The sequence below is a fragment of the Molossus molossus genome, unplaced genomic scaffold, assembly GCF_014108415.1.
Source record: "Molossus molossus isolate mMolMol1 unplaced genomic scaffold, mMolMol1.p scaffold_m16_p_5, whole genome shotgun sequence".
Classification (NCBI taxonomy): domain Eukaryota; kingdom Metazoa; phylum Chordata; class Mammalia; order Chiroptera; family Molossidae; genus Molossus; species Molossus molossus.
Genome location: NW_023425388.1, coordinates 66,901,364 through 66,922,315, shown reverse-complemented (window position 1 = coordinate 66,922,315; position 20,952 = coordinate 66,901,364). Strand labels below are relative to the sequence as shown.

Here is a 20,952-nt window from a genome sequence, read left to right as displayed (position 1 = left end):
TATATTATAATTATTTATTTGCAAGTCTGTTTTTCCTATTAGCCTCCTTGAGGCCCATGCATTATTTAGTTCTATATCTTGAATACTTAGCATAATACCTGGCACAAAGCAGACATTGATAAATGTTTGGTGGGTAGGCAAATTAAGAGGTGAATGGCTCTCCTTTTCACATCCATGCTGTAGCTTTTCAAGACCTGAAACAAATGAATGCTAACAAAATTAGGGAAGTCATTATAAATGTGGTTATAAATGTGGAAATCAGACTTTTACATAGCATGTCAGATGCAGATATGCATATTCTCACATCATGGTCCATCTGCCCCAGAAACGCAATGTGCAAGCTTTGGTCACAACACTCAAGAACATTATGATGGGTAAGGCTAAGGAAGATCCAGTTAAGCACCACTATAATGAGGAAAAGCACTCAATGAGAAGAGGTGAAAAAACCTGGGTTCTGTTTGTGAGCTTCATGAGGACAAGACTCATTTCTAACTTGTCATAGCTGAATGCCCAGCCCAGGGCCTTATACATATTATTGGATAAATGACCACCTCCCAGGATTGTCGGGAGGATGAAGTGAGTAATGGATATGGGAGTATTTGTGAATCATCAACTATGTCGCATATTATACTCTTGTAATCATTACTTCTAGCATGTTCCATTCATCCTATCAATGTTTATCAGGTGCCCACTTTGTGCCAGGCACTTGTTCTAGAGATTCAAAAATGCCCTCGTAGAGCTTTTGGCATCAGAGACAGATGATAAACTAATCACCAAACAAATACATGATACATTTCAGGTAGCGATGAAAGCCATGAGCAGAAACAAAGCAGGATAAGTATATAGAGAATGATGCAGAAAAGGGTATTTGTCTCCATGGTTGTCAGAAGAGGCTTTGTTGAGATGACATTTGCACAGAGATCTGAATTAAGAGGAAATGAGACCCTCCCTTAAAGAAGATGGGAAGCCCTGGCCGGTTTGGCTCAGCGGTTGGACCATCGGCCTGCGGACCATAGAGTCCCGGGTTCTGTTCCCACTAGGGGTATGTACCAGGGGAAGAGTCCTAAACAAAGGAGGCAGCAAGTACAAAGGCCCTGAAGGAAGGGCATTCTTAGCTTTTTGGAGAAACAAGGACATCAGTATGGCAAGGCCAGAATGAGTGAAGGAAGAGTGGAAGACTAGGATGGATCTAGAGTTTGTGAGGACTGAAGCTTATAACATGTGTGGAGAGGGGTCCTCCTTAGGAAAAACAATGAATATGCACACAAAATTAGGTACAGGGCTTTGAAGTGGTCTTGCAATTAAGCAGCCCTGAGGCTCAGACTCGTTCGCTTTGTAGTGAAGCAGATTTGGCAGTGAAGCTGGGGTCCAGGGAGAGGCAGGGCCATATCATCCAGTGTCTGCGGCCACTGTAAGGGTGAGGATTCCACTCTCTGGGTGATGGGAAGCCCCTGGAGGGTTTTGAGCAGGGATGTGAAGTGATCTGACTCATGTTTTACAAGGATCCCTCTGGCACTGTATGAAGACTGGAGAGTGCAAAGAGTACACTCAGGCCCCAGGGGGGCCAGTCAGAAGGCTGTTGTAGGAGTCCTGGAGTAGGGCATGGTAAGCCAAGCTGGCAGCAGGAAGTAATACATGTTTGGATTTAAGACCTATTGTAAAAGTAGACCCAAAAGGATTTGCTTAAATAGTTGATGTCAAATAAGAGAAAAACAGTTCAGGGTAATTTCAAGATTTTTTATTTGAGCACCTAGGTAAATGGAGATGCTGTGACATAGATGGAGAAGAATAAATTGGGGAGAAATCAAGGCATAGCAAAGGCAGGGCATGCCAGTGGGTTAACAAGGGACTGGGGCAGGTTCAGGAAGGATTGAACCTCAAGTGGCCACCTATAGCCACTGAGTAAGGCCTAAACGTCAAGGTCAGTCTTTGGAAGACACTTTCCTGTGAGCCCCTGTGGTTCAGGGAACCAGCCTGTTCTTGGCATTTCCTAGGCATTCCCTGTCATCCCCAGGGCTTTAGTGGAGGTCATGCAGACAGCAGGTCTAGCCCTACACATGTGTAACACTCCAGCACTTTGCACAGTGACTAGAACAGAGTGGCCATGTGTAAAAACTTACTGGATTATGACATGTATGAAGGAATAATTTGATGAGTTAAAAAAAATGAATCACACTTTTGCGCACACAATAAGGCTCTTCAAGGTCTTACTAGAACCAAAACATACATTGAAATATGATGTCCAATGAAAATTTAGAAAATATGGTATAGGGGTTCCTTTAATGATTAAAAGAAAAATACTCTCTGGTTTTCATAGACCAGAAACACTTTTATTTAAAAACAAACAAATTGTCCAGCCAGTGTGGCTCAGTGATTGAGCGTTGACCCTGCACCAAGAAGTCACTGGTTCGATTTCCGGTCAAGGCACATGCCCAGGTTGTGGGCCCAGTCCCCAGTGGGGGGCGTGCAGGAGGCGGCCAATCAATGTTCTCTGTCATCGATGTTTCTCTCTCTCTCTCCATATCACTTCCTCTCTCTAAAATCAATAAAGGAAAAAAACCATTTTTTAAATAAAACAAAAACTAACAAATCAAAAAGTAACTCTGCTCTCAAACAAATCAGCAATAGAATCTTTAGAAAAGAAAAAAATTCAAATTTTATTAAGAATACATTACCTACATATCCAATATGAAGAAAAAAAATGTTAGGCTAAAATGGCAGCATTTTTTTTTTTTTAAGAAAAAGCTTTAATTGGAAGTAATTATAAAAAATAAAATAGCGCCCTGGCCAGTTTGGCTCAGCGGTTAGAGCGTCCGCCTGCGGTCCGGAGAGACCCGGGTTCGGTTCCCGCTAAGGGCATGTACCTTGGTTGCAGTTTGTCCCCGGCCCTGGTTGGTCGTGCGGGTGGCAGCCACTCGATGTGTCCCTTTCACATCGATGTTTCCCTCTCTCTCTCTTCCTCTCTCTCCCTCCCACTCTGTCTGTACAAAAGATGGAAAAATGTCCTCGGGTGAGGATTAAATAAATAAATAAATAAATAAATAAATAAATAAATAAATAAAAATAAATGCATTTAAAAAAATAAAAAATAAAATAAAATAGCAAGACCTTTGTTGTTTACATTGAATGATACAGACACAAATAAATGTAATATGGAGGAATTTTTCAACAAGATTACGGTATTTCTATTCCCTGGGCAACGCACTGTCAATAACTGGCTGTCCATGGGATGTGGAAATAGCTTGGTTATTTTAAACTGGACTGTGATTCACAGAACAGTCTGCTTCCCACCCATCTCTTACTCTTTCTTTCTGGTTCCTCTCACACCCGTGTGGAATCCCCACTCCTGCAGGGCTGCTATGACCTGATCTCTGGACCAATGGACCGACACGCCTGGGGCGTTGCCTGGTTTGGATTTGCCATTCTCTGCTGGACTGTGAGTATTTCCTGGCACATGCTTTATTCTGAGAGGACAATGATAAAGAGAGACTTGGAGATTACGCCCAACCTCACTAGACTGTCTGAAAACAATGCCTCGGCCTGAGGGCTGGTCAGGAAGCTGCTGGCACCTGAGCAAGGACAGTGGAGTCCCTTGGGAGGTAGGGAGTTACCTTTCCCTATCAGGGAAAGGATGCATCCTGTTAAATAGAACCTTCTTCTGGGTGATTGGGATGCACTCGCCTGCTCTTCCTGGTCTCCCAATCTCATTAATTTATTATAGTGAGATATCAGACTGCCGTCCAACTAGATGGCCCCCATCAGACGCTAATCTGCCTCACTCCTTCCAAAGAGCGACCTTGGCCCATCTCACCTGTCCTGCTGCCCATGTTACTGGATGCAGATATAGCAAGAGGGCGGAGCAGTGTTCTCAGCCCTGGCTGCCTATGAAAACCTCCTGGGGGAGCTTAAAAAACAAAGCATGTCTGGACCCCAACCTCTGAGATTCTAATTCAGTTGATCTAAAGGCAGGGCCCGGGCATTTAAAAATTTTTCCCAGATGATTCTACTTTGCTGTCAGGATTAAGAGCCACTGCATTCAGGAAGTAGTCCTAAACTTTTAGTTTCAGGACCCCTTTACTCTCTCAGAAATAATTGAGGTCTTCAAAGAATTTTTGGCTATGGAGGTTATCTCGATTGATACTTACATCATTGGAAAGTAGCACAGAAATGTCAAAACACTTACTAATTCACTTAAAATAATAATTATAAACCCATTGCATGTTATCATTAATAACATTTTTATAGAAAAATGATTGTGTTCCCAAACAAACCAAAAAAGTGAGAACAGTGGCATTGTTTTACAAGCCTCTTTCTTTAATGTGTGGCTTAATGGCAGACGGCTGGATTCTCACATTTGTTTTCTCAGTCAATCTGTTCTAATATGTTGCTTCAGTTGAAGGATTTGAAGAAAATCCATTCTCACAGACATATAGTTGGAAAAAAAAAAACAGGATTGTTTCAATAGCCTTACTTAAAGATAGGTGTGACTATTCTTTGGTATTACATAAAACCTGACAAGTAGTATTCTTAAGAGTTAATTGCAATACGGAATCTAAAACTATGTCAACAAACTTTTCAGACAGTTACATTAGAACACATTATATCGGTTTGTCTTGCACTTGGCATAAATCCTTTACCCGTGCACAGTTCCATAACATCACACATTGGCTATCTGGGGAAATATTGGTTCTCTGTATTATGTAGATCTTCCAATTGTTGGTCAGTGTCTTTATGCAAGCCCAAGGAATCACATTCGTTGACATTGCCATGTTGGAAAAGAACTTAAGCATTTGGGGTGCTATCAAGCTCTTGGTGACAAATACAAGTTTTATGATTTTTGTTGAAAGCTCACATTTATCACTGGCAACACATATTGTCAGTTTTTATCCTCGAAGTGACAGACTCGCTTAGTACCTTTTTCAGAAAATGTCTGCCAAACACCCAACTCGGAATAACCATAGCTTGTCTGTTGGTCATTTTTTTTTTTTTAAGAACGGTGTTCCATGAAAAAAACAACCAAATCAGTGCACAGCTCGAACAATTACCCAAGTGCTTTTCCTCAAGACAGCCATCCTATTTGAGTTTGCAACAAAACTGCTTTATACTTCCTTTCTGTCACAGAGAGTTAAAAAGATGTGTACTCAAAGGTACACCTTTCATATAATTAGTCATTCTCACTGCTTCATCGAGGACAAGCTCAAGTAAAACTGGCCGTTTCTTTCTGCAAGCGTGTAGCAGTGAGAATGAAAAGACAAGTAACACAGCTTAGTGCCTCTGCCTTGAATCCAGCTAAGGGGCCAGCAGTTACTTCCCCTGCTTTGCACCGGCCCTGTAAATGTGAAAGCAACACATGAAGTCTTGATATTGTTATGCAAAGAGTCTTGCATCATGGACCCCTACAAGGGCCCCGCAGGTGTTTGGTGAACCGCACTTTAAGAAAGGCTGGGTTTGGGGTGAGAAACTGAGTGAAGCAGGAAGAGAAAGTCAGCTCCTTTGAGAATTCCTCTGTGATCCCTCCATCCACTCTGTTGGGAGCCTCCACAACACCCTGCACACACCTCTAGCTGGGACCTGCTCCTCTGTGAGGTGTTTGTCTCTGCCCAAAGCCTGGCAACCAGCTGCCTTTTTTTTTTTTTTTTTTTTATTCTCACCCGAGGACATTTTTCCATTTTTTGTTCAGATAGAGTGGGAGGGAGGGAGGGAGGGGGAGAGAGAGAGAGAGAGAGAAACATCGACGTGAAAGGGACACATTGAGTGGCTGCCACCCACACAACCAACCAGGGCCGGGGACTAACGCGCCCTTAGCGGGAACCGAACCCGGGTCTCTCTCGACCACAGGCCGACGCTCTAACCGCTGAGCCAAATTGGCCAGGGTCCAGCTGCCTTTTATAACCTCATTGCCTAACAGAGCAAAAAGGACATGCTTGAAACCTGTTGAGTGAATGAAAAATGTTATAGGCAAGTTTCTACTGTACCATGTTAGCTGGAACTATATGGGCTAATGTTTAAAGACTTTTGAGGATCTTAGAACTCCAGAGCAGCTGAAACGTTTGATGTTTCTGCAAGCATCACGTGGGCTGGGCTCTGGATTGTGTGAGTCCCCTTGAAGTTCAAAATAGGAAAGGGAACAGGATCTATTGAAGGCTTGTTATAGACAAGGCATCATGTTAAATACTTTTAACATTAAATCCCCACAACAGTAACTAGGTAGGTAGCCAGACTCCTGTAGTAGGAGAACTGGAGAAATTCAGCAGGGTTCTTCAGAACCGTGCTTGAGAAGAGCTCTCAGGCATGCCCAGTTCACTGCTGCTGACAGAGGCTCCCACAGTGGTCAGACAGGTCAACTCTGAAGCTGACTGCCTGAGCTTGAACCCCAGCCTTACCACCTACCAGCTCTGTGACTCTGGGTAAGTTACTTGTTTTTGGAAGTATTAAATTGAGTTACACATGTAGCAATTAGAACAGTGCCTGGTATATAGTAATTTATCAATAAATATTAGACACTATTATGATCACTTCATTATCTCATTCAGTCTTCTCACACTGGGATTGATGAAGATGTTACTAGATGACTTTTACGAATACAGGGAGTGAGTGGCACATCTGCCACAGAACCCAGGTATTCTAGTCCTTGCCCGAGGCAAATGTCTTGAGTACGTGGGGGCAGCTGTTTCTGTCACAGCATTTTGGGGAAAAGAGGGAGTCCCCTGGGAAAAGATGTTCCTACCAGAAGCAAGAAACTCTATTCTAAAACAATACTTACTAGACGTAGGAATACACTAGAGGGTAACAAGCCCTGGTGGGAAGAAGGAAGAATTTCCCAGGGCATGGGGGCTAGTTTAACACAGAAGTAACCGATGTTTCCTAAGAGAATATCGCCCTTAAAAATCCAGTGTCTCAAAGCCTGAAGGAACCTATCATCATTCCCCCCTATGTATAAGATGTTCCTAAACCAATTTGTTATTATTTTGTTTTGTTTTGTTTTTATTCTTTTATATTCTAGTTTTGGGTTCTCCTGGGTACCATGTTCTACTGGAGCAGAATTGAATATTAAGAGTACAGTGTCACCACGGTCTGCTTTACCCCGGGGGCTCTGGAATTGGTGCTGGAACTGCTGTCTCCTGCTGGTCCACGTGTGCCCCCAGGAAGATGTGTCCCCACAGGAACCTGTGTCCCTACAGGAATGTGTGTCCCCAGGAACCTGTGTCCCCACAGGAATGTGTGTCCCCAGGAACCTGTGTCCCCACAGGAATGTGTGTACCCACAGTAATGTGTGCTCCTAGGAACGTGTGCCCCCACAGGAATGTGTGTCCCCAGGAACCTGTGTCCCCAGGAACCTGTGTCCTCACAGGAACATGTGTCCCCAGGAACCTGTGTCCCCACAGGAATGTGTGCCCCCACAGGAACCTGTCTCCCCACAGGAACGTGTGTCCCCAGGAACCTGTGTCCCCACAGGAATGTGTGTCCCCACAGGAATGTGTGCCCCTAGGAACCTGTGTCCCCAGGAACCTATGTCCCCACAGGAACGTGTGCCCCCAGGAACCTGTGTCCCCACAGGAACGTGTGCCCCACAGGAACCTATGCCCCCACAGGAACATGTGTCCCCAGGAACCTGTGTCCCCACAGGAATGTGTGCCCCCAGGAACCTGTGTCCCCACAGGAATGTGTGCCCCCACAGGAACCTGTGTCCCCACAGGAACATGTGCCCCCAGGAAACTGTGTCCCCCCAGGAACCTGTGTCCCCACAGGAACGTGTGTCCCCACAGGAACGTGTGCCCCCAGGAACCTGTGTCCTCGCTCTGGTTGCTGGGTCAGTGGAAGGAGTTCCTTTAAGCTCTCGGGCTCCTGAGATTCTCACCACTTGTGTTTTCGCCCTGGTCTCAGATTCTGCAGCATCTGTATTGACTGGAAGAGAGGGAGAATTCGTAAAGTAGGTAGTAACTACTCCCACCCCTGTTTATTTTTAATTTGAGGATGTGAAAACATTCCCGGGAATCTATTTGTCACAGCCAGCCAAGTCTCTCTGAGAGACCTTCAAAGGCTTTCATTCCTCTTAGTCCATGTAAGAAAAAGGTGCCAAAATACATCTTTTGCCTTTTGTTCTGGGGGGCTCCCACATTCGGGGGCTCAGGTGATTCTTTTAAGGGCACCTTGGGATCCTTTTACTCTCCAGGACAATGCCCGATCTTGTAGCAATGGCTGAAATTTCCTCTCGGACATTGTAGAGTGATATGTGTTTAGTAACCTCAACCTCCCATTAGTTAAAAGTATGCGGACTTTTTAGGACAAAATAGGGGCCTGTGATATATATTTATCAGTCGCATCTGAAACACTTTCAACTAGAGGAGAAGCAAGCCAGCTATCAGATAGGTGATTTGTGGTGATTTTTGTTTACTGTCAAAATATTTCTCTTCTGCACTGTTTCCATTTGGGGCCCTGAAGGACGTTCATATAAACTCAACATCTATCATAAATAAAGAGGGCCTTAAAATACGTTCTCCTTCGTTTCACCAGTGTCCTAAGTGGTCAGTTTGAGTCTCGCACAACGGGTGTTGCAACCGAACAACATGTTAAGCTCATGGGAATTCAAGTTTAGGAGCCGCACGATGCACTAAGCCTAGTTTCCTGTGGGACACCAGTCACCCTGCTGACAGTCAAAGGGTTAGACCCTCTGCGCTCACCTGTACTTCCTGCTCCTGCTCATGTGAGCCCAGAGGGGTAATGGAGCTACTGCTCCTTGAGTCCTTTTCCTCCTGTGCTTGGAAGAAGTGGAAGCATCTCCAACTATCTCCTAAGAAGAAAATGTACCCGTCACTTCAGGGTCCTACTCCCAGCTGACTCAGTCACAGGGGATACCCCAGTACCACACTCTGACCAGGTTCCTGGGGGTTAGGCTGAGCCCAGTACAAGGAGAGACGAGCAGAGCAGAGGGCAGCCTCTGCTGCACCCCTGGGGGTGAAGGCTCATGCCCTGACACAGCAGCTTGCCCTGCCCCTGACGCCTCTTGTCTGCCCAGGACTTGTGGTTCCTGCTATAGGGTCTTCAGTTTAACCTCAGGGCGGCTTCCGCTCTGCCCAGTTCCTACTTCCATTCCCTCTCTGCCTTCCCTGGAAGCCCAGCCTTCCCTCTCTTCCTTCTGGCACCTGGCACTAGAAGGCACCTGACCCAGACCACTGTTCAGAGTGCAGCCCAGGCCCAGCCTCAACAAAGACACCGCCAGCTGCCCAGACCAGGGAGGGGAAGAGAGCAGGACAGCTGGCTGCTGGCAGGTTGCTGGGCTGGAGGCACACCCAGACAAAGCCAACTTATGAAACTTCCCACTTCTCCAACAGTCTGTCCACCTGCTTACCAGGTGGGCAAAGAAAAATTGTTACCTAACACTGGAAATGTGTCAGACTAACTCTGGGGTAGGTGTTCCCTGACTGCAACTCCAGCGGGTCTACGCTCTGGGTCGGCCAGTTCCTCCCCAGCTTGCTACCGAGGCTCCTGGCAGGCTGTCGATGCTGAACGTTAAAAAGCCGGCTGCTCAGAACATCAGCTCTGCAGCCTTTTTTCCCCATCAGCGGGAATAAATAAGAACTTCTATTCTAAGCAGCAGATCAGGTATTCTCAGGATGCCAATAAAGAAAAGAAGGAATAATAATAGTCATGTGAATTTGGAAATCTAATCTCTCTTTTCTATTCCAACCCCAACCAATCTGATCGACAAGCTGGGCTGTGGTTGAGGAATTGGAAACTGAACTGGTTTCTCATTTCTATTGACTGAACAATTTCCTTTCTCCTTCTGTATCTAGTATTTCCTCTAGTTTCTCCTCCCTGCTTCACCTCACCCAGATCCTTATCACGTCCTATACATGAGACTAAGTCAAAGAAGAAACCCAGAGGAGGCTAGTTGTAAGCCATTGAGTTTGCTTTTATGTGTGACTTTTTATAAGATTTAATTGGCCACATTCAATGAGGAAAAAAAAAAAATCCTGGAAAAAGGCAGCATTCCTGAGAAATTCATAGTTCCCAGATCCTTCTCTAACCTTCCCTTTCCCCAGCCCCCCACCAACTCCCAACACACACACACACACACACACTTAAAGGAGACAAATAGAGAAATTCTGGGGTTAAAGAGAAATGGCACCATCATGGCCTACTTTCCAGTGGCCTCCACTCTGAGTTCCTCTTGAAAAATAAAAAAATAAAAGCCCTGGCTGGTTTGGCTCAGCGGTTAGAGCATCGGCCTGCGGACCATAGAGTCCCAGGTTCGATTCCAGCCAAGGGCACATACCTGTGTTGCAGTTCATCCCCAGCACCAGTTGGGGTCGTGCGGGTGGCAACCAATCAATGTGTCTCTCTCACATCAATGTTTCTCTGTCTCTCTCTCTTCCCCCCACCCACCCCCCACTCTGTCTGAAGATAAATGTAAAAATATTCTCGGGTGAGGATTAAAAAAAAAAGAAGAACAAAAGGAGAAGCCCCTGACATTCAGGAGCCAGCCTGGCACCCACAACCAGGACGTGCTCTTCTCCTATTGGACGTAAGCATTCCCACAGAATCGCAACCTTGGATAAGGTTACTCTGTGACCAGCATAAATGAGGCAAAGAAATGCCACTTCACAATTCTAAGCACAGACAAACACAAGGTCACGGTGCCACCCACAAAATGCCACACAGCCTTTCTTGGCTAAAATGAGTGGCTACTACGGGTTTACCTACTTCAGCTCTATTTTCCTGCTAGTCCCTCCCTATGGATAAAATATGTCGAGATGCACAGTTCGGACAGTATCCCATATGGAACACACCTTGCTTCCTCAGACCCTCCCCAAATGACCCAACCCAAGCCCCAATGCTCTCATAGGTTCTTTCTAACTCCCTTCCCCTGAGATACTCCACTGTTCCCATGGTGTGTTCTCACTCACTGTGATGAGTCATAATCCCAATTTACTTATCTGCAGGTGTGTTCCTGTGGGTGTTTGGTTGATGGACATGACACCTTCCAGTTACCCATTCTTATTTTCTATCTTTGTGGTTTTTGTTTTTTTAATCCTCACCCGAGAATATTTTTTTCAAATATCTTCAGATAGAGTGGGAGGTGGGGAAAGAGAGGGAGAGAGAGAGCGAGAACCATCGATGTGAGAGGGACACATCGACTGGTTGCCACCCACACAACCCTGACCAGGGCCAGGGACAAACCGCAACCAAGGTACGTGCCCTTGGCCAGAATCAAATCCGCGACTCTTTGGTCTGCAGGCCGATGCTCTAACAGTTGAGCCAAACTGGCCAGGGCTCTTTGTGTATTTGTTGTGTTACCATGAAGTGGTTAAGAACATAAACTTTGGAGTCAAATACCTGGCTCTGAATCCCAGCCCTGCAGGACTTTGGCAAGTCACTTGGCCTCTCAGAAACTGCTTCAGGAAAACATGTCTATCCTCACACGGAACTGGAAGGATTTGGCCAGATATGCAAAGTGCGTGTTAGAATGGCTAGCAGCCTGTACGAGATACCAACAGGGAGTCATAACATAAATCTGGTCTGAAGAACTCTGCTTGGCCCATAATCACTGGGAACATGCCAACTAATGGCATCTTGCTTCAATTTATTGCAATAAGTTTAATGACCAAATACATTGGTCCAAATTAACTGGCCCTCAAACAATAGTTATGAGTAATAGCTTTTCAGCAAAACTCCTACTATATAGTGGAAAAATGTACTAAGGTCATCAAGATAATGCATTTTAATAGATACATCTCAAGTTCTGTGTAGGATTATTTAAATCCTCACACGAGGATATGTTTTTATTGATTTTTAGAGAAAGGGGAAGAGAGAGAAACATCAATTGTTTGCCTATTGCACACACCCTGACTGGGGACCGAACCCCCAACCCATGCATGTGCCCTAACCAGGGATCAAACCCACAACCTTTTGGTGTATGGGACAAAGCTCCAACCAACTGAGTCACTCGGCCAGGGCTCTGTGAATGAGATCTCTGCCCATGCTGCCTTCACAGAAAAATCTCACAATCTCCTGACAATGTGATATTCGAGGGGTGGGAGTGGGGGGGTGGCGGTGGAGATATTGGAGTCAAGAGAGACCTGGATTCAAGTCTTATCTCTTCCTGTTACCAACTTTGGGAAGTTAGTTCACTTGAATCTGTTTTCTCTTTGCAGTATGTATATACCTACAGGGGTATCAGAAAGTTAAAATAAAAAACACAGGGAAACTGACTAAGAAGGAGCAAGCATTCAATTATTGTTATGCCCCACCCTTCACCAACCTCTCCCCCAAGGTCCAAAATCACACACACACACACACACACACACACATACACCACATGCACACAAGGTTCTATTTTATTTGCATTTTCAACTTCAACAGCTGTCAGTGGAGCAAGGAGCCTTTGCTGGTGCAGCCTTCCTGGGCCACATCTTGGTGAATACTTTCGAGACCTATCAGGCCCTCTCAGCAGGTACAAGATGGTCTTTAGGGTACCTAGAGCCAATCAAGGAGGCAATAGCGTAAATATATAAGGTACTAAGGAATAGACTTTAAAATAAGATTTGTAATGTGATTGGCAAAAAAGAAATTATGAAATTTCCATCTCATGGGACATGTTAATGCCTTTTGACAGGGACCATGTATGAATAGGACTTGGGGAAGTGGATGTTTCGAGTCTGGCAGAAAATGTCTCCTCTCGCCCAAGGGTCCACTCACAGAACATTTGGGGACCTCCAGGAAACCTGTCTGACAGAAGCATGAGTGGAAGGGAGGGTGCTAAGGGCAAAAAAAAAAAAAAAAATACGAGAAACAGAGAGAATGTCTGGGGAAAAGTTCAAAGAGAACAAATGAGAATGGAACGTACTCTTAGGACCCAGACGATACCAACCTTCTCTAGGAGCGAGATCAGAGATACAGATTCGGGAAAACTACCTCAAAGAATGAGAGAAGCCCAGAGGAAGGAAATACTGTATCATGATCGTGTGGTCAGGAGACCTGGGTCTGCGTCCTGAGTCTGCGTCCTGAGTCTGCCACTGACTAGCTGTGGGACTTCGGGCCGGTCCCCCGCCTGTTAGTGACCTCACACCTCGTCTACCCTACCTATCTCAAGATTCAACAGGATCAACAGAGTACATGTAAAAACATAACAACCATAGAGTGCTATGGGTGGTAATGTGAGAAGAAAAAACAAACAGTAAAAACTTTCAAGTAGTCTTCAAGCTGAGTACTGTGATGTCCAGACTATACCCTTAGCAGTATGGCAGGGATATCTACAATACGCAAAAGACTTGGCCTCTTAGTGGCAGTTGACAATGAAGAATACACAGGGCAGGAATTAGAGGAAAGCTCTGATTCTCGGAGACCAGACTTGCCTGCCCCGCCGTGACGGGAGAGCAGCCAGGGGCCTCCAGCCAGTCCCTAGGCTTTGACTCCCGGTGCAGGTCAAGGGGCACAGTGGGGAAATAAAGGTCTTAAAATTTTATCTTCCACCTCAAGAAGTTTCATGTGTCATTTAAATGACTTGTACATTATCTTGGTTGAAAGAATTATCTGAAGAATAGTAATAGGCATACTACAGTGATTAATAAAATTTTTTAAAATTGCAAGTGGCCTGGCCGGTGTGGCTCAGTGTTTGAGTGTCGACCCATGCACCAAGAGATCACCAGTTCCATTCCCAGTCAGGGCACATGCCCAGGTGTGGGCCTGATCCCCAGTGGGGGGCATGCAGGAGGAGGCAGTCTATGTTCTCTCTCATCGATGTTTCTCTCTCTCTCTAATATCAATAAAGAAAAAAAATGTTTTTAATGCGGATGCCTTGTTCATAGCTGAAAATGCACAGGGAGTTTGCACAGAGCAGTAACTGTATTCCGTTCCCACGGAATGAGAACTGGAGTTCTCAAATACGGATCCTCACATTCTTTGCACATCATTCTCTTGCTTCACCCTCCTCAACCATGACCCACAGCCTCCAACCTGGGGACCCCTGGATGGGCTGTTGGCCATTACAATAGTTCAGTCTGTATGTTATTTTAATTAATGAAATTGGAACAGAATGCTAAAAAATGATTCTGCAGAAAAGAATGAAAGGAGCAAGAGGGGAGAAATACGAAAACCATCATTCTTTCTGTGCGAAGAAAAAAAAACAATGTTTACTTGTCCCCACTGAGTTAAAGGTAAACCAGGGCAGCCCTAGGTAAACAGGTCATGTCTACAACATGTTTTCCTTTAAAATTCTCCTTCCTCTCTTGGGTGGTGACTGCTCTCTTTCTTGGGAGCCCCATTCCCTCCCTCTCCCTGTTTGGGAAGAATATATTTTCACTCTTTGAGTGGCACTCATTCATGCTTAAGTGTAATAAAGTGTGCCCTGGCCAGTTTGGCTCAGGGTTAGAGCGTCAGCCTGCGATCCAGAGAGACCCAGGTTTGGTTCCCGCTAAGGGCTCGTACTTCGGTTGCAGTTTGTCCCTGGTCCTGGTTGGGTTGTGCGGGAGGCAGCCACTTGACGTGTCCCTTTCATGTCAATGTTTCCCTCTCTCTCCCTCCCACTCTATTTGAACAAAAAATGGAAAAATGTCCTCGGGTGAGGATAAAAAAAATAAATAAATGAATAAAGTGTAACAAAGTGGTATGTAATAATGATGGATGGAGAGACCCTGAGGCACAGGTGCATCAAGCCTGCTAAAAAACATCCACCTCTACATTATTTAGTGTCCATTCACTTTTGCAAGTGAAATTCTTCTTTCCTGGTGACTCAGTATCCGTCTCCTATTACGTTCCTTAGATTATCCTCCCACATCCCCACCCCCTCCCCAGGCAGCTCACAGTACAGGTGGCTTCTCTCCCAAATCACTGCCACTGCTCAAGTCACTGTTATGATCCCACCTTCCGGCCAAATGAAAGGCTTTCCAAACCCTTGGGTCCACCCCTTCCTGTCCTATAACCAACCATGTGTGCTCCTTAGGCCGGTTCTGCTGTACCCGATATTGACGGTGAGAAAGGAACAGGCACAAGACAGTGAAGAGAACAAAGCCACGATGTGGCCCAGGAAACTAGACGCAGAGGCACCTGCCACAGGCCTGGAGCTGCTTAGACAAGGTGGCTGTATACAGGAAGAACAGGAGAGGGCTGGAAAATGAAGGAGAGAGGGGGTGGGAGGGCGTGGTCTCCTTTGTTTTGTTTTAAAGCTGTTTAGGATTATGGATACTGAAATAAACACATCTGCAGGCTTCACACAACAGTAAAAAACAAGACTGAGCACCCAAAACTTTTTTATATTTTTATTGCAGAGGTATTTTCGATGTATTATTCGTTCACATATAATTTGTAAACTGCTAATTCATATCCTACAGGTACAAAATCATTTTACAAAAATGATCTTAAAAACTAGTAGATAATGTTTTCTGCTGGGGTCTCACTGGAAGGTGTAAGCGGCAGGTGTGCCACCTACACAGTACCATGGCTGCCTCTTCACAGATGACCACGCAGGGTAAGTGAGCAACAGAAGTACATCTTCGTACCGTTCTCCCTCCATCAAGAGGAATTCCAATTCTCTGGGACATTCAGCAATCTTATTTCCTGCGGCCTTTTTAATGCCACAAGGTACCACTTCAAACTTAAATCTTCAGTCGACATTCTCACGTAGCCTGCATGATATCTTTTGAGTCTTTCTTTTATACTTAGTTCTTCAAGTATCTGTATTACAGTATTTTAACCTTCATGATCAAAACAACGAAGAAAGCTGTTTTGTTACAATTGTGTTATATTCCCTCTTACCAGGGGCTCTGCTAAGAAAATATAAAAATGAAAAATTCAGCTCCATAATTAGCTGCAACAAGTTCTTAATGTGTGCTACTAGGGGAAGTCCGTAGGTCAAAATTATTGCCATCAAATATTCAGTTCTTCTGAACTTCACCAGACAATCCAGAGTCAGGGGCTAGACCAGAAATCCACTGTGATGTTGATGTATAAAGGATTATAATCCACAGACAGTAATTTATAAACGCAACTGTTCAACCCATCTGTTCTCCAGACTCGTGCAACCTGATGTAAGAGCGTCATCCTAAAAAGAACAAATGTGAATGGTGAGACAAGAATTTAACAAATATTTCTTTTTTTTCTTTATTGATTTTTTATTTTTTTAATCCTCACCCGAGGACAGGATAGAGTGGGAGGGAGAGAGAGGAAGAGAGAGAGAGAGAAACATCGATGTGAAAGGGACACATCGAGTGGCTGCCACCTGCACGACCAACCAGGGCCGGGGACAAACTGCAACCGAAGTACATGCCCTTAGCGGGAACCGAACCCGGGTCTCTCCGGCCCGCAGGCTGACGCTCTAACCGCTGAGCCAAACCGGCCAGGGCTCTTTATTGATTTTTAGAGAGAGAAGAAGAAACAGTTATGAGAGAGAACATTGATTGGCTGCCTCCTGCATGCCCCCCACTGGGGATCGGGCCCACAACCTGGGCATGTGCCCTGACTGGGAATTGAACCAGTAACCTCTTTGTATATAGGTCAACACTCAACCACTGAGCCACACCGGCCAGGCAAGAATTTAACATATATTACAACTGCCTTTCACCTTGCCACAAAATTATTGGTATTTTTACACCTGTTGGATTTCCTACTGAAAAAAAAAAAAATTTATTTTCCCCATTGAAGGTAACACACACCAATGATACCCATGTGTTCATGTGTCAGACCCCATGTGAGACCCTGGGGACCAATGATGAAAAGTGTCAATAATGACACTTGCATGCAATGAGCCCCCCATCTGCAGGACAGAAGACACACAGGTAACACTGATACGATGGGATATGAGTCATTCCCTGCTAGTAGGTCCTCGGATAAGCTTCAGGGGATCTATGAACCCTCCAGTGTCGTCAGGGAAATGTTGTCTGTACGAAAGGAGGGTACATAGCCTTCCCAACAGTCTCGAACAAAGTTCGAATGCATGTAGAGGAGGATGAATAAAGGGCACCTCACTTCCTGATGGAGGCTGGAGAGGGTCAGAGAGAAGTAAAATGTGACTGAGGCTAAAAAGAGGAGAAATCCACTAAGTGAAGACAGCGAGGGAAAGACACCCAGAAGAGAAACCACCTGTGCAAGACGCACAGACATACAAACCGCAGGCTGCCTACTGAAGAATCAGTAACTGTGGCTGGAGCCCTGGGGTGGGGGAAGAGCGGTGGTAAACTGAACGGGTCTCTGAGAGCCAAGCAGTGGACCGCAGTTAATTTCAGTTACAGTAACAATGTGGATGGAAATCAGAAGCACAGTGCTGAGCTAAATAAAGTCAGAATAAGATGTTATGGGAAAATAAAAATCAAAAACAAAAACTAGAAATGGCACAAATAATTATAATGATCACAAAATTTCAGGAAATTGTTGTCACTTGATGTGGGAGACAGATATGGAATTGGGGAGGACCACATAGGTAATAAGCATAAGTACCAGTATTCATGGTATCAAGAATCTTCAGATTTTTCATACTACTTATAAATATTCTTTTTACCTATTCAATAATAATTATTTTTTATTTAAATAGAAAAATGCATGTCTATGAACAGAGACTAGTAAGACACATGGAAAATATAAATAGTTGTTTTAGTAATGAGGTTGATTCTAACAAAAGGGCTAAAAAGCCTTTTGATATTGCTTTAAAATATAGACTCTAATAAAGCCCTGTAATATTAAGCTAAAAGTCCACTCATATTGTTGTAAATGAAGACTTCAACAAAAGGGCCCAAAGCCCTTTAATGCTGTTGTGAAAGTTAGGGGAGCCCTGGCAGGGGGGCTCAGTTGGTTGGAGTATCATTCCACACACCAAAAAGGTTGCAGGTTCAATCCCCAGTCATGGTCTGTATGGGAGGCAACCAGTCAATGTTTCTCTCTCTCCTCTCCTTTCTCCTCTCCTTTCTCCTCTCCTTTCTCCTCTCCTTTCTCCTCTCCTCTCCTCTCCTTTCTCCTCTCCTTTCTCCTCTCCTTTCTCCTCTCCTCTCCTCTCCTTTCTCCTCTCCTTTCTCCTCTCCTTTCTCCTCTCCTTTCTCCTCTCCTCTCCTCTCCTTTCTCCTCTCCTCTCCTCTCCTTTCTCCTCTCCCCTCTCCTCTCCTTTCTCCTCTCCTCTCCTCTCCTTTCTCCTCTCCTTTCTCCTCTCCTTTCTCCTCTCCTTTCTCCTCTCCTTTCTCCTCTCCTCTCCTTTCTCCTCTCCTTTCTCCTCTCCTCTCCTCTCCTCTCCTTTCTTCCTCTCCTTTCTCCTCTCCTCTCCTTTCTCCTCTCCTTTCTCCTCTCCTTTCTCCTCTCCTCTCCTTTCTCCTCTCCTTTCTTTCTCTCCTTTCTCCTCTCCTTTCTCCTCTCCTCTCCTTTCTCCTCTCCTTTCTTCCTCTCCTTTCTCCTCTCCTTTCTCCTCTCCTCTCCTTTCTCCTCTCCTTTCTTTCTCTCCTTTCTCCTCTCCTTTCTCCTCTCCTCTCCTTTCTCCTCTCCTTTCTTTCTCTCCTTTCTCCTCTCCTTTCTCCTCTCCTCTCCTTTCTCCTCTCCTCTCCTCTCCTTTCTCCTCTCCTTTCTCCTCTCCTTTCTTTCTTTCCTTTCTCTTCTCCTTTCTCCTCTCCTCTCCTCTCCTCTCCTCTCCTCTCCTCTCCTCTCCTCTCCTTTCTCCTCTCCTTTCTTTCTCTCCTTTCTCCTCTCCTTTCTCCTCTCCTCTCCTCTCCTCTCCTTTCTCCTCTCCTTTCTCCTCTCCTCTCCTTTCTCCTCTCCTTTCTCCTCTCCTCTCCTCTCCTCTCCTTTCTTCCTCTCCTTTCTCCTCTCCTCTCCTTTCTCCTCTCCTTTCTCCTCTCCTTTCTCCTCTCCTTTCTCCTCTCCTCTCCTTTCTCCTCTCCTTTCTTTCTCTCCTTTCTCCTCTCCTTTCTCTCTCCTCTCCTTTCTCCTCTCCTTTCTTCCTCTCCTTTCTCCTCTCCTTTCTCCTCTCCTCTCCTTTCTCCTCTCCTTTCTTTCTCTCCTTTCTCCTCTCCTTTCTCCTCTCCTCTCCTTTCTCCTCTCCTTTCTTTCTCTCCTTTCTCCTCTCCTTTCTCCTCTCCTCTCCTTTCTCCTCTCCTCTCCTCTCCTTTCTCCTCTCCTTTCTTTCTTTCCTTTCTCTTCTCCTTTCTCCTCTCCTCTCCTCTCCTCTCCTCTCCTCTCCTCTCCTCTCCTCTCCTTTCTCCTCTCCTTTCTTTCTCTCCTTTCTCCTCTCCTTTCTCCTCTCCTCTCCTCTCCTCTCCTTTCTCCTCTCCTCTCCTCTCCTTTCTCCTCTCCTCTCCTCTCCTCTCCTCTCCTCTCCTCTCCTCTCCTTTCTCCTCTCCTTTCTTTCTTTCCTTTCTCTTCTCCTTTCTCCTCTCCTCTCCTCTCCTTTCTTTCTCTCCTCTTTCCTCTCCTCTCTCCTCCCCTCCCCTCTCCCCTCCCCTTCCCTCCCCTCTCCTCTCCTCTCCTTTCCTTTCCTCTCTAAAAATCAATAAAAACATATCCTCGGGTATAGATTACAAAAACGGAAAGTTAGAAGGAAAAAAACAGAACAAAAAATATAGATTCTTCAGTCATAGCCCCATAGAGAACTGGCTTATCTGTTAGAATTCCTTAGTGAAAGGGCCAGTTCCTAGGGCAGAAGTACAAGATGAGCCTAGAACAGCTCATCCCACCAGAGCACAGGGAACGAAGCTCTCACAATGAGTGTTCTTATGTCAAAGGATTCAGGAGTCAGCATGAAGAAGATCCCATTTGCCAAAGAGGAGACAAGCTGAGTATTGAAAAATATTAATGACATCCTGAAGGATACCAGGGAACATCAACTCATCATTTTGGAAAGTGAAAAGACAATGCTAATTTTTTTCCTTTATATGATTTTATTGATTTTTTTAGAGAGAGAGGAAGGGAGAGAGAGATAGAAACATTGATGTGAGAGAGAAACATGGATCAGCTGCCTCCTGCAGACCCCCTACTGGGGATGGAGCCTGCAACCCAGCCATGTGCCCTGACTGGAATCAAACTGGGACCTCTCAGTCCATGGGATGATGCTCAATCCACTGAGCCACAGTGGCTGGACAATTCTGCCTTTTCTATAAGAACCGTACCCCAGGGTACTGAAACAGATGAAGAGGGAAAGTCCTTCTTAGTAGAAAGATCTAATAGATGCAGAAGGAGTGATAGAATATTAGAATTCTTTAATCCCTGAGTCATAAATTTAGGCAACAATCAGCAATGGCTGCTCAAATCATTAGGTGATAAACTGATGGGGAACCTCATAAGGAGTGGATGGGGCTGACAACACCTAAATCCACAGATCCTGAGATCAAAAAGACATGACCAGACATTCCGTCCTGTGTGACACAAGAGGAAGTACATGGCACCATCCGTGACATGGTTCCTGCCCCATAACAGGACTGGACTCTATTAAGCCTCAAGATCTAACACCCAGTTCACACGGAAATGCAGAGTCCAGGGGAACGTATTAAGTTTTACCACTGGGATGCAACTGGCAAAATCCTCAATGTAGGAAATTCCATTGGACAAGTGACTTGATTTGTTCAACAAATAAATTGCAGTGGGGGAGAGGGACTATACAGATTAAAAGATTTCAGAGAGATCATCTAAATGCAACGTGTGGACCCAGATCCTAATAAAAACAAAACTGGTTTGTTTTTAAGCATTTATGAGATCATCAGGGAAATCTGAACACTGACTGGATATTTGATGATATTAAGAAAGTATTATTAATTTTATTTTAGGTATGATAATGGTATAGTGGTTCTTTTTTAAAAACTTCTTATATTTTAAGGATACATACTGGAGTATGTGCACATGAAATGCTGTGGTATCTATGATCTGCTTCTAAATAATCCAATAGAGGGGGAGAAAAAGTGGGAAAAAGAACAGAGGCCATGAATTGATAACTGTTGAAGCTGGGTATGGGGGACAAGAAGGTGCAACATACTACTGCCTCTACTCCTG

The 20,952-nt window shown here is 45.0% G+C and overlaps 2 protein-coding genes across 2 annotated transcripts in view; one reads left to right on the top strand and one right to left on the bottom strand.

The window, feature by feature from the left end:
• The window catches only part of UPK1B (uroplakin 1B), a 29,295-nt gene extending 21,982 nt beyond the window's left edge, over window positions 1-7,313 (top strand). The window contains exons 7-8 of the mRNA XM_036243204.1: window positions 3,353-3,436; window positions 7,004-7,313. Of these exons, the coding sequence (XP_036099097.1) occupies window positions 3,353-3,436; window positions 7,004-7,054 (135 nt within the window). The 3' untranslated portion in view covers window positions 7,055-7,313. The remainder of the gene's footprint in view (window positions 1-3,352; window positions 3,437-7,003) is intronic.
• A 7,968-nt stretch (window positions 7,314-15,281) lies between these two features.
• B4GALT4 (beta-1,4-galactosyltransferase 4) overlaps window positions 15,282-20,952 on the bottom strand; it is a 36,503-nt gene continuing 30,832 nt past the window's right edge. The window contains exon 7 of the mRNA XM_036243241.1: window positions 15,282-16,039. Coding sequence (XP_036099134.1) covers window positions 15,907-16,039 — 133 coding nt within the window. The 3' untranslated portion in view covers window positions 15,282-15,906. The remainder of the gene's footprint in view (window positions 16,040-20,952) is intronic.